This window comes from Otolemur garnettii, unplaced genomic scaffold, assembly GCF_000181295.1.
Source record: "Otolemur garnettii isolate 467f Iridium unplaced genomic scaffold, OtoGar3 scaffold00144, whole genome shotgun sequence".
Classification (NCBI taxonomy): Eukaryota; Metazoa; Chordata; class Mammalia; order Primates; family Galagidae; genus Otolemur; species Otolemur garnettii.
Window position 1 is genome coordinate 305,352 of NW_003852539.1, and position 13,191 is coordinate 318,542.

Below are 13,191 nucleotides of genomic sequence, written 5' to 3' on the forward strand. Positions count from 1 at the left end.
ATATTCTTAAGTCCTGGGGTTTTCACTGTGAGCATTACAATAAAATGTACAATGACTACTGGCACCAGTTAGAGCCACTGCCTTGATTCACACCAAGGTACCAGCAATTTTACCCACCATTTTTGCTGTATTAGCAAAAATGTCAAAAGAGTGACATTTTAGTCCCTGTTTTAGGATTATCAAAGAAAATAGTTTTTACCCTGAAAGGGTGTCAGGAACCCCCGGAGTATGCAGACCATACTTTGAGAACTACTGACCTAAATGTGGTCACCTACATATTGGATTATTTAGGAGATTAAGTGAAATAATAAAATTCAAGGAACAGTTCCTGGCACATAGTAAGTTATGTAGTATAATATAGTAAATGTTAATTGCACATTTACTCTAGTAAATATTTACTGTTATTATTGCTATTATTTTAAATTGAAAGATATATAAGGGACAAGAGGAAGACTAGAGGGAGAGAAAGAGTGAGCTAACATTTATTAAACATCATTTACATGCCATACATTATTCTAGGTGTTTTACACATCATTGTAGTTAATCTATAGAACAATTCTGTGAGGAAGTAAATCTAGCAATTTAAAGATAAAGAAATGGGCTTTGAGGGATTAAATATTTTACTCAAGGTCACAGAGCAGAACTCCGTCATGTAATTTACTCACTAAACTTAGGAGCAGTACTTCAGGTTAGAATTAGGGGACTAGGTGTTGACCAGAAAGAAAATCTACACTCTGTCCCAAGCTTAGGACTAGTAGAAATGCGTAGACCTCTCTGAATTCATTTGTTCATCTGAGAAGTGCACTTTTAAGTCTTGGCCTTCTCACTTGTTCCTTAGTGGAAGTCCAAGAAGAACCATTCTATTGTAGAAAGTCACTGTATGAGGTGGCAAAGACACTGAACAAGTAGCATTAGCACCTGACACCTCCACACCCAAGCAGAAGTGTAGCCATACTTCCAGAGAGTGGAAAGAAGGCATGTAATATATCCCTCTGTTAAATCAAGAGGCTCTCAGCTGACCTGTAACTATCCTGGTATCACCAATCTATAAAAAATGGGGGGCAATGAAGTGTGAATTGAATTATTATTGCCACAAATAAGTCACAATTTATTCATCCAGATGGGTACTTTACTTTTCAAAGTAGTCCTTATGGGAGAAGTCCACATGTTTACCCTAACTCTGCTGCTGTCACTTAAAACAGACATGGACATCCCCCTTCAGAATTGCATCTTTTTCCTATGAACATAGTTTCAAATTTTAGAAACAGCCAAAAGTCATGTAAAAGGAAAATCTAAGTCTCGGCCACTCCCACCCCCACCCCTACCCCAACTCCTTATGTAAAAGTGAAGGCAAAAGCCTCAGGCACCTGTGAAGAACTGGCCCTACAGATCATTCACGAAGGAAATTTCTTGCTAACCTCCCATAAGCAAGGACATACAAATTATACCTACGTCTAGTACCTAAAACTAAAGCTGTTTGATTCCACACTAAGAATAAATTACAAGTTAATCTTACAGGTGATAGAACTGGAGACAAGACAGAACCAGACATTCTCTCACCTACCCAGGGATAGCTACATAATTGATACTTCCTTCATTCCCTTATTTTATGTAAAATGTAGATTTCTTGGTGGGCTTGATGACAATATAACCACTACCTCATCAGCCTTTGTGTGGCCACGGTGTCTAATCTCTAAACAGAGCAAAAGACAGAAGATTTGAACTGTTAAAACTGTAGTCCCTAGTCCCTGGCCAGAGACCAGTACTGGGTCCATGGCTTGTTTAGGGAATGGGCCAGACAGCAGGAGGGGAGAAGCTGTCCTCCTAGCAAGCCAAGCTTCTTCTGTATTTATACCCGCTCCCCATAGCTGGCATTACCACCTGAGGCCTGCCTGCAGTTAGATCAGGGGAGGCATTAGATTCTCATAGGAGTGCAAACTCTACTGTAAACTGTCCATGTAAGGGATCTACATTATGCACTCCTTATGAGAATTTAATGCCACCTTCGTCCTTGTCCTTGGAATAATTAATGGTTTTCCATGAAACCAGACCCTAATGCCAAAATGTTTGGGGACTGCCATGTTAAGATACAGAATTTCTTTTTGTTTGGTGAAGTCTTACTCTTTCACCTTGAGTAGGGTGCCATGGCATCATAGCTCACAACAACTTCAAACCCTTGAGCTTGAGCAATCTACTTGCCTCAGCCTCCCGAGTAGCTGGGACTACAAGCACCTGCCACAACACCCAGCTAGTTTTTTTCTTTTTAGTGGAGACAGGGTCTCGCTTTTGTTCAGGCTGGTCTTGAACTTCTGAGTTCAAGCGATCCACCCGCCTCAGCTCCCAGAGTGGAGTGCTAGGATTGCAGGAGTGAGCTACTGCACCCACCTAGATACAGAATTTTTATATTACAAAATTGTATGCACAAAATTGGGCAAAATGATAGCCCTGTGATTAGCTCTGCTCTCAGGGCCAGAGTCTGCTTTAGGAAGCTCCATCCCACCAATGGGTAATGATGATCAGATAGGACTGATCAGGCCAATCCTGAAGGGTTTCATTCCTTTCCAAGGGTCACCCAGCTAGTAATAGAGCTGTAACTCAAACCCAGCCCACATTTAGCTTTGGGGGGAGAAATCTGTTCTATTTGACATAAACTCATATTGTTCCCCAAGGGAGTTAGAACCCTGAATAAAGAGAAAGAAGTGAAAGCCACTGGCCCTACTGTAGGTTGTTCGGGGAGACAGAGATCCATGTATCTAGTGCATGACAACACGGGTAGAAGGAGAACTTTAATGAGCATGTGTGCTGACACAAACCCCGCAGAGGCTGGTGGGAGTTGGTAGAGCCGTTTAGCATACTCGGTACTGTATCCTAAGACAGGCTGCCTTGCCCCACAGAGCACCGGGAAAGAAGATGTAGGAGAGCGACCACATCAGGCAGTAGAAGGCAGTTAGAGAGTGTGGGGAGAAAAACAGCATGATGACACCTGGAAGAAGACAAATGTGGACATGCAATGTTAGGAAGCTGCTGTGCGTGCCATCCACCCTCTCCTCTCTCAGCCTTCATTTTTTATTCACAGTGCCTAAGAGACAAAAAAGACAGCAGTCCTGCCTCTAAGTTTAGGAGATAAATATAAGTGTCTAGTCAAGTACAGCCTAGCAATCTCAGCTTCCACTTTGTCACATAGCCAAAATCAGTCCTAGCCAAAATTAAATTTGAGTTGCCCAGATTCCTTATTATGTAGCAATCAATCAATAAATAAAATCTTAATTGTTTTATGTTTAACACATGATAATAGCCAATGAGGTATTACATGTATGCAGAAAAGAGTTTATACAGCAGGCCTGAGACTGCTATGCTTAGAAAGGCCTGTTCTTGAGGTTGACCCTTGATTATTGGCTGGAAACTTGAATAGTAACAGTTTTTCACAGCAATATAAAACTTCCCTTCACTGATAGGAGTGGATCACTGTGCCTAGACAAGGACAGTGGTAACACCTGCTTTCCTTCTGGGAGTCTGGAATTTTGGTATGTGTTAGGCAGAGGCTGCCTATGTGACCATCCCACAATAAAATCTTGGGCATTGAGTCTGTGATCAGTTTCCATGGTACACACTTCACATGTGTTATCTCAATTCAGTGCTGAAGAAATTATTTATTTATTTATTTATTTTTGACAGAGCCTCAAGCTGTCACAGCAACCTCCAACTCCTAGACTTAAGCAATTCTCTTGCCTCAGCCTCCCAAGTAGCTGGGACTATAGGCACCCACCACAATGCCTGGCTATTTTTTGGTTGTAGTTGTCATTGTTGTTTGGCAGGCCCAGGCTGGATTGAAACTCACCAGCTCTAGTGTATATGGCTGGCACCTTAGCTGCTTGAGCTACAGGCGCTGAGCCAGTGTGCTGAAGAAATTAAATGAATCACGTGTGACTCCACTGCAGACAACTCATGAAAGCTTGCTCCTGGCTTCCTCCGAACTTTATCCCCTGTACCTTTGCTGATTTTGCTTTCTTTCCTTTTGCTATCATCAATCTTAGCCATGAGTACAAACCTCAGGTGGTCTTGGGGACTCCCAACACAATTAGAATCTCAGATTTATCATCAAAAGGCAAAAGGGCACCCACATTAGTGGGATATCTTCTTTGCACTAGACATTCTGCTAAATGCTTTGTATAAATTGTTTCACTTACACTGCACAATAATCCTGTGATTTGGAATTAAGTCTGTTTTGTGAATGAGGAAACAGAAGTAACTTACACAAGGTCCTGATTCAAACCCACATCTGCCTGACTCTTAAAAACTAGACACTTATCTACTGCCTCGGAGAGCATAAAGAGAGTGGGGGAGTATGGCCCAATGGCATTTGTACAGTAATAACCACCACATAGCCTGTAAGGGAAATCAGAACGTAGGTTCTGACAGAAGACCACTTCTAGGAGTAAGAAGCAATTAAAGATATCTACTGGAATTTTGGAATACTGCATTTCAGGAACAGTCGTTGATCTGTTAAGGCAAGGAGACAATATTGAAAACCAGAGTTGTCCTAGAAAATATGTGACATAGGTCTCAGAAGCTGGTCACAGCCAGCTTAGATGTACAGCTCTGTGCAGAGAAGGGACCTTTGTTTAAAAAGGTGATGGGCTATACTCCAGGTAGAAGAAGTAGCAACAGCAGACAGAATGAAATCTGCCCAGTAAGCCTCTGATGTTAACTGGCGTCAACATCTCTGAAGTGCAGGTTCCTCCTTAACTCACACAGCAAAGGGATCGGAGGCAGGCCAAGAGGGTCAGTATATCCACAGCAGCAAAGAACACTGTGGGAAGTGTTGTCACTGTGAGATAGGAAAAGGGGAGGAGAAGGTGGCTAGAAATGACCATTTGCAGTACATATCTATGCCAGAGCATTTTGTTTATTATCTCAGTGAATCACTACACTCCTGCAAAGTAGGGATTATTGGCTTCATTTTACAGATGAAGAAAATTGAGCTCAAAACAGTAGGTATTAGCCCAAGTTTATACAACTAATGTATGCTGGAGTTAGAACTTGAACTTAGGTTTGTTTAGCTTCAAACCCAGGTGCTCCTCACCACCTGCCTCTGCCATGTAAGGCGTAGGAGGAGCCAGCACCTAGAACCTGGGTAGGGTTGTTGGTGCCAATGCAACTAAAGGTATGAACCATAAGGAGAAGGCAAGTACAAACTAGAGTGGACTCACAACATGGGAATAACGGAAGACATTCAGCATCCTCCTAAATCAGTGGTTCTCAACCTTCCAAAAGCCATGACCCTTTACTATAGTTCCTCATGTTGTGGTGACCCCTGACCATAAAATTATTTTTGTTGCTACTTCATAACTGTAATTTTGCTACTGTTATGAATAGTAATATAAATACCTGATAAAGGGGTCGTGACCCACAGGTTGAGAACCACTGTCCTAGATGTTTGTCTTATTTACATGGGCATGGTTTTTTTGGTTGTTTTTTTTGAGACAGAGTTTCACTTTGTTGCCCTCGGTAGAGTGCCGTAATGTCACAGCTCACAGCAACCTCCAGCTCTTGGACTTGGGCAATTCTCTTGCCTCAGCCTCCCAAGTAGCTGGGAGTACTGGTGCCCACCACAACACCCAGCTATTTTTCTGTTGTTCTGTTGCAGTTTGGCTGGGGCCAGGTTCGAACCCACCACCCTTGGTATGTGGGGCCAGCACCCTACTCACTGAGCCACAGGTGCCGGCCTACATGGGCATGTTTTAATGGAAGAAAAATTGATGTTCCTGAAAGGAAGGCCTCAATCAGGAAAATCTCTAGGGAGACATCCAGGGCTTCAGCATGATGGGGGCTATAGGGCCTGGAACCCAGTGTCTAATTGTTTACCTTCCAAACCTTCATCCTTGACATCAACTCTACTTCCAACAGTTATCTCAAATCCAAACACTTCTGTTCATCTCCACTGCCACTATCACCTCTTCTCTGAACAAAACATTGATTTTCCTACCGCCTTTCTCCATCTCCTACAATAGATTCTCCACATTGCAAAGTGGTCATTGAGAACTGCTGCTCCAGTCATATCACTTCCCTGCATTAATCCCTTCCAAGGCTTTTCATCTGCCTTTAGGATCAAATCCCAAATCCTGCCCCGTCTGCCTACATGGCTGGCCTCTGTGTCACTGGCTGTGTCTCAGCAGGTTTCAGCCACACCGCTGAAACACAAAAATACCCAGTGCCTCTGACCTCAGCATCACAGCGTACCATTACCTCTTCCTCCCACACACCTGGCCACTCACCCTGTAGGTCTCACTTAAATGTCACCTCCTTAAGGATCCTTTCCCCCTTCAGATCATCCCAGTCTAAATCAGGTCACCCTCTGACACCCTCTCAGAGCACCCTACACTTTGACAATTTTACATACATCAAAATTATGTGTTTCTAGTTATTTCTGATTTGTTTGGTGTCAGTCTTTCCTGATACTGAGGCAGGAACTGTTTGTCTAATTTACCAGTCTGATTCCCAGTACCCAGGACATGGCAGGTGCTCCCTAAATTTCTAGTGAACTCAATAACTATCAACAAATACTAACTGAGCACCCACTATGTGACTGACACAATTCGGAGCACTGAGGATTATAGTATGAATGAAAGAGAGCCCTTTGTTGGGGGTAAGTTTAGGGTTTATAGACAACTAAAAAAATCCAACAAATATATATGATGTCAGATGATGATCAATGACCAATTCTACGGGGAAAAATAAAACAGGGTCAGGGCAATAGGGATAGCCAAGGAGAGGTACAGGGTGGCAATGAGGGGCAAGTGATAATAAACCCACCACTAGTGATATTTCTACTCACCTCCCAAATAAACCATCTTTTTCCAGTTCTCAGACTCCAGGATTTCATCATTCGGGTAGTAGCTCTGGTCCATCATAAACAGAATCATGAGTGAGGCCATGCAGCAGAGAATTAATGAGTTGCCTTTGGTCAGAAGGGAGGTGGAAGCCAAAACACAGGAAGCATAGGGGCAGGGTAGACCCTTGTATGTGAAAGGGACTCCTGTCAGGGAAAGAAAAACTGGGGATTAGCCACTTCCATCTGCTATAAAGTTACCTAAATGAAGCAAGTCCCTCTCTCTATGGGTCTCTCCCTACGCAAGATACAAAAATGTTAAACCCAAGAGCAGTGGCAGGCTATAAATCATTTATTCATAAACAGAAAATAATCCACTTGTGGGTTTCGCGTTGGGTTTCCAAGGGAAAGCAGCAGCCAGTTAGGACCAGGGGTGTGCCCTAGCTGGTAGGGAGTCTCTGCATAAAAGGCCCTTTGAGATCTGCTATTCTAGTCCCTGTGCTTTACCTGCTCTCCCTCACTTTGTGACATTAGGTAAGGCAATTGCCTTCCCCAGAGCATGGTTTCTCCATCTGCTTGTGGGTAACAAAAGCAAAACCTCAGTTCTAGCATCTGTGAATTAATGTGTTCTATCCCAAGATCACAGGCTACACAGTAGGAAAGAAGTACAGCTGCTCCAAGAAATGAGGGCCCCTGCCTCCCAGACCAGGTGTAGCCTGCAGTGTAGCCTGCAGCCTCCCGTGGGCCTGGGGCATGAGGCACTGAAGGAGGAAGGAAAGAGACTCCAAAAAGGGGGTCAGGTACACGTGGTTCATGCCTGTAATCCTAGCACTCTCGGAGGCCAAGGAGGATGAATTGCTCAAGTTCAGGAATTCCAGACCAGCCTGAGCAAGAACAAAACCCCATCTCTACTTAAAATGGAAAAAAACTAGCCAGGCATAGTGGCAGGTACTTTTAGTCCCAGTTCCTCAGGAGGCTGAGGCAAGTGGATTGCTCAGGCTCAAGAGTTTGAGGTCGGCTCGGTGTCTGTAGCTCAGCAGCTAGGGTGCTAGCCACATACACTGGGGCTGGTGGGTTCAAACCAGGCCTGGGCCAGCTGAAACAACAATAACAACTACAACAAAAAAATAGCCGGGCATTGTGGTGGGTGCCTATAGTCCCAGCTACTTGGGAGACTGAGGCAAGAGAATCGCTTCAGCCCAAGAGTTTGAGGTTGCTGTGAGCTGTGACACCACAACACTCTACCAAGGGCGACATAATGAAACTCTGTCTCAAAAAAAAAAAATGAGTTTGAGGTTGCTGTGAGTTATGATAACACCATAGCACTCTACCCAGGACAACAGAGAGAGATTCTGACTTAAATACAAACAAACAAAAAAGGAGTCAGTAACCACACCCCAGGCTCCTGGCATCCAACAGCTTCTTTCCCTTTGCTGTGGTCTCGGTCATAAGACTACTTGGGTTCGGGGCAGCGCCTGTGGCTTAAAGAGGTAGGGCGCCGGCTCCATATGCCGGAGGTGGCAGGTTCAAACTCAGCCCCGGCCAAAAATAAAATAAATTAATAAATAAATAAATAAAATGAAAAAAAAAAGACTACTTGGGTTCCACTCACCAGTTGAATAAAAGCACAGGCGAAGAGAAGCAGCTGACACATAGATGACTGTGAGAAACCCATTCAGAAACCCATCCACACCTAGGAGCAGGGCTGAGGCCAGGCCAAAGGTGGTGAAAACAGCAAAGTCATTCAGGTCAGCTCCTGCCCAGAGACCAAGGTTAGAACTTATACTCCTAAATCTTGCACCCTACCACCCTGCAGGAGGGTTCCTGAGGTCCCAGAGAGTTGCTGCTGCTTCCCTGGGCTAGTCACTATATCAAAGACTGGGGTCTCAGGGCCAGGTGCAGTGGCTGTAATCCCAGCACTTGGAGGGCTGAGGCAGGTGGACTGCCTGAGTTCACAGGTTGAAGACCAGCCTGAGCCAGAGCGAGACCTTGTCTCTAAAAATAGCCAGGCACTGTGGTGGGCACCTGTAGTCCCAGCTACTTGGGAGGCTGAGCAGAAGAATCGCTTGAGCCCAAGAGTTAGAGGTTGCTGTGAGCCATGACACCATAGCACTCTACCAAAGGTGACAAATTGAGACGCTGTCTCAAAAACAAAAAAGGCTGGGGTCTCCTCCAGGCTATATCTCAGACCCAACATGTGGTTAAGGCAAGTCTCTCTCTTTGGGGCTTCCTTTTCTCATCCCTTAACATGCAACAGTTGGACTATAGTTGGATACAAATTGATGAGCATTGGGACCCTTTTTTTAAGCAAAATATTACATGGAAATATTTCACTATATTTTAAACCAGCTGCTCTGTTTGGGGTAATTTTTCATCTCTCCCACCAACATTCCCACTGTAGTACCTGATCTGCCCAGAAGAGGGAGGCAGGGCAGATGAAGAACCTGAAAGCCAGGACAAGAACTGGCCAAAGATTAGATTAGTACATGAGCCAGCAGAGGAGCCCCTAGGCGCAGGGACTACTCGACTCCTGCTCCAGGACTGTTTCTGCTACCCTCAGAGGAATATGGACTGATGAAAACAAGGCCTGGGAATGTTAGAGGACGGTGGGGTGAAGCGGGAAAAATTCTTCTGGGGGCAAGGATTAGGGGCTGGGCCCCAGACTCACCTGATTTGGAGCAGAGCTGGAGTTGTCTGGCCATTGCCCTGACTGCCATGTCTAACAGGAAGCTGACCAGAAGCATCCAGGAGGCACAGTAGGATTTCCTAAAGTGCAAACCAGCCAACAGGACAGCTCTCTCATAGTATCTACCAGACAACCACTCTGCTCTCCCATACACAAGTACACTTCCTGCACACATCCCACACTTGCACACACACATACCTGCAGATATATACTGCTTTGCACACACACACCCCCACATACACACATGCCTCTATCCCCCACACACTTAACCCACAGTCACAAAGGGTTGGCTTGAACCCCTGGGTCATCGCTATGGTCCCTTCTAACTCTACATTCCAGGCATTTCTTTCTTTTCTTTCTTTACTTTCTTTTTTTTCTTTATTTTCTTTTTTTTTTTTTTTTTTTTTTTGAGATAGAGTCTCATTATGTCACCCTGGGTAGAGTGCTATGACATCACAGCTCATAGCAACCTCAAACTCTTGGGCTTAAGCGATTCTCTTGCCTCAGCCTCCCAAGTAGCTAGGAAATATAAGCACCTGCCACAACACCCGGCTATTTTTTTTTTTTTTTGAGACAGAGTCTTATTATGTCACTCTTGGTAGAGTGCTGTAGCATCACAGCTCACAGCAACCTCCAGCTCTTGGGCTTAGGTAATTCTCTTGCCTCAGCCTCCCAAGCAGCTGGGACCACAGGCGCCTGCCACAACACCCGGCTATTTTTTGTTGCAGTTTGGCCAGGGCTGGGTTTGAACTTATCACCCTCAGTATATGAGACCAGCGCCCTACCACTGAGCCACAGGTGCCGCCTTTTTTTTTGGTTGTAGTTATCATCATGGTTGTTTGGCGGGCCCAAGCTGGATTCGAACCCACCAGCTCCAGTGTATGTGGCTGGTGCCCTAGCCACTTGAGCTATAGGCACTGAGCAGAGCTTATGTCTTTTAAGGAATTGATCCTTTTCGTCTAGGCCAGTGGTTCTCAACCCACAGGAACTGTATTAAAGGGCCATGGCATTAGGAAGGTTGAGAACCACTGATCTAGGCTATCAATTTGTGGGCATACAGTTGTTCATCATATTCCCTTATTATCCTTTTAATGTTCATAGGATCAATAGTGATGGCTTCTCTTTCATTTCTGATTTAGTAATTTCTGTCTTCTCTCTTTTTCTGTTGGCTAGCCTGGTTAGGGGTATATGAATTTTATTGAAAGAATCAGCTTTTGATTTCAGTGACTTTGTCTATTAATTTCCTATTTTCAGTTTTTTTGATTTCGGCTCTAATTTTTTTGTTGTTGGAGACAGTGTCAATTTCTGCAAGGTGGAAGCCTACATTATTGATTTTAGATTTTTCTTCTATTCCAATATGTTATAAATTTCCCCCCAAAGCACAACTTTCCCTACATTCCATAAATTTCAATAAGTTATATTTTCATTTTCTTTTAGTTCAAAATACTTTTCATCTCTCTTGAGTCTTCTTTTATCATGTATCATTTACAAGTATTTTGTTTAATCGCCAAATATTTCAGAATTTTCCAGCTATCTCTTTGTTATTGATTTCTAGTTTAATTCTATGAGACCTGAGAGCACACTTTGTATGATTTCTATACTCTTAAATTAGTTCAGGTGTGTTTTATGGACCAGAATGTGGTCTGTCTGAGTGAATGTTCCAAGTGAACTTGAGAAGAATGTGTATTCTGCTGTTGCTGGATGTAAACCAGTGTTTTTCAACCTTTTTTTTATCTCACGGCACACTTGACCCTATAGCTAAACTTCCAGGGCACACTTAAATTATGTTCATTAAAAAAAAGAATAAAGAAAAAGGATATACTTTCAGACTTCTTTCAAAAATAACTTAATTAATAATCTTGGAAAATTTTTGCAGCACACCTAAGGTCCTTTCACGGCACACCAGTGTGCCATACCACACTGGTTAAATATCACTGATATGGAGTATAGATGTCAAATACATCTAGCTGACTGATGTCTGTAATCATCCCTGCTGATTTCCTGCCTGCTGGATCGGTCAATTACTAATAGAGGAGTGTTAATATCTCCAGTTGTGATAGTGGCTTCATCAATTTCTCCTTGTAGTTCTACCAGTTTCTATCTCTCTCTTTCTCTTTCTTTTATATTGAGTTAGGGTTTCACTCTGTCACACAGGCTAGTGTGCAGTGGCATCATGATAGCTCACTGCAACCTCAAACTCCTGGGCTCAAGCGATCCTCCTGCCTCAGCCTCTGGCATAGCTAATACTACAGGTGTGCACCACCATGCCTAGCTAATTTTTTCCTAATTTTTTGTAGAAGGGGAATCTTGGCTATGTTGCCCAGCCTGGTCCTAAACTCAAGGCCTCAAGTGATCTTCCCACCTCGGCCTCCCAAAGTGTTGGGATTATAGATGTGAGCCACTGAGCCCAGCTTGTCTCACGTATTTTGATGCGCTAGCCTAAACAATTTCCAAGAAGCTCTTTTGGACCCCACATTCTTGATTCTGTGCCTCTGTCCAGCACATGCTTCCAGGTTCTGCTAAAAGCAGCCACCACAGTCCCATGCTAACCTGCCCTAGGAGGCCCATTCCCAAGCCTACACCCTGATTGCAATGCTTAGATGGCCTGGCAGAAGCAAAAGCCTGGCTCAGCACCTATGGCTCAAGTGGCTAAGGCACCAGCCACATACACCTAAGCTGGCGGGTTCAAATCCAGCCCGGGCCCACCAAACAACAATGATGGCTGCAACCAAAAAATAGCCGGACATTGTGGCAGGTGCCTATAGTCCCAGCTACTTGGGAGGTGGAGGCAGGAGACTCGCTTGAGCCCAGGAGTTGGAAGTTGCTATGGGTTGTGATGCCATAGCACTCTACCCAGGGTGAAAGCTTGAGGCTCTGACTCAAAAAAAAAAAAAAAGAAGCAAAAGCCTAACCCCTCTCCCCAGCTGTCCCTAAACAAGCACAGCCTTTCTTTAGACCTAGACCTAAAGAGGACTGAAGCTAAATAAAAATACTGAACTTAGGCCAGGCATGGTGGCTCATGCCTTTAATTCTAGCACTCTGAGAGGCCAAGGCAAATGAATTGCCTGAGCTCAGGAGTTTGAGACCAGCCTGAGAAAGAGCAAGACCCCCATCTCTAAAAAAACTAGCCAGGTGTTGTGCTGGGTGCCTATAGTCCTAGCTATTCAGGAGGCTAAGGCAAGAGGATCACTTGAGCCCAAGAGTTTGAGGTTTCTGTGAGCTATGATGCCGTGGCACTCTACCGAGGGCAGCAAAATGAGACTCTGTCTCAAAAAAAAAAAAAATGAGCTTGAGCTCACCTCTACAGCAGAAAAACTCTGCTCCCAGAAAATTACGCTGAACTAAGAGGATAGAGATTTTCTGTTACAGGTGTGCTTAAAACCCATAATTAGAGAATCATAAAAATTTCAAACTGGGCTCGGTGCCCATAACTCAGTGAGTAGGGCACTGGCCACATTTACTGAGGCTGGTGGTTTAAGCCTGGGCCAGGCCTGCTAAATAACAATGATAATTGCAACCAAAAAGTAGCTGGGCGGGCGGTACCTATGGCTCAGTGGGTAGGGGGCCAGCCCCATATACAGAGTGTGGCGGGTTTGAACCTGACCCCAGCCAAAAGTGCAACAAAAAAAATAGCCAAGTGTTGTGGCAGCTACTCAGGAGGCTGAGGCAAGAGAAT

General features: G+C 44.3%; 1 protein-coding gene across 1 annotated transcript in view; it reads right to left on the reverse strand.

Moving 5' to 3' along the window:
* Window positions 1-2,846: 2,846 nt before the first annotated feature.
* Window positions 2,847-13,191, reverse strand: part of TMEM269 (transmembrane protein 269) — a 14,830-nt gene continuing 4,485 nt past the window's right edge. Inside the window, exons 3-6 of the mRNA XM_012810860.2 lie at window positions 9,498-9,595; window positions 8,442-8,585; window positions 6,836-7,036; window positions 2,847-2,983 (exon numbers count right to left, since the gene is read on the reverse strand). Of these exons, the coding sequence (XP_012666314.2) occupies window positions 2,847-2,983; window positions 6,836-7,036; window positions 8,442-8,585; window positions 9,498-9,595 (580 nt within the window). The remainder of the gene's footprint in view (window positions 2,984-6,835; window positions 7,037-8,441; window positions 8,586-9,497; window positions 9,596-13,191) is intronic.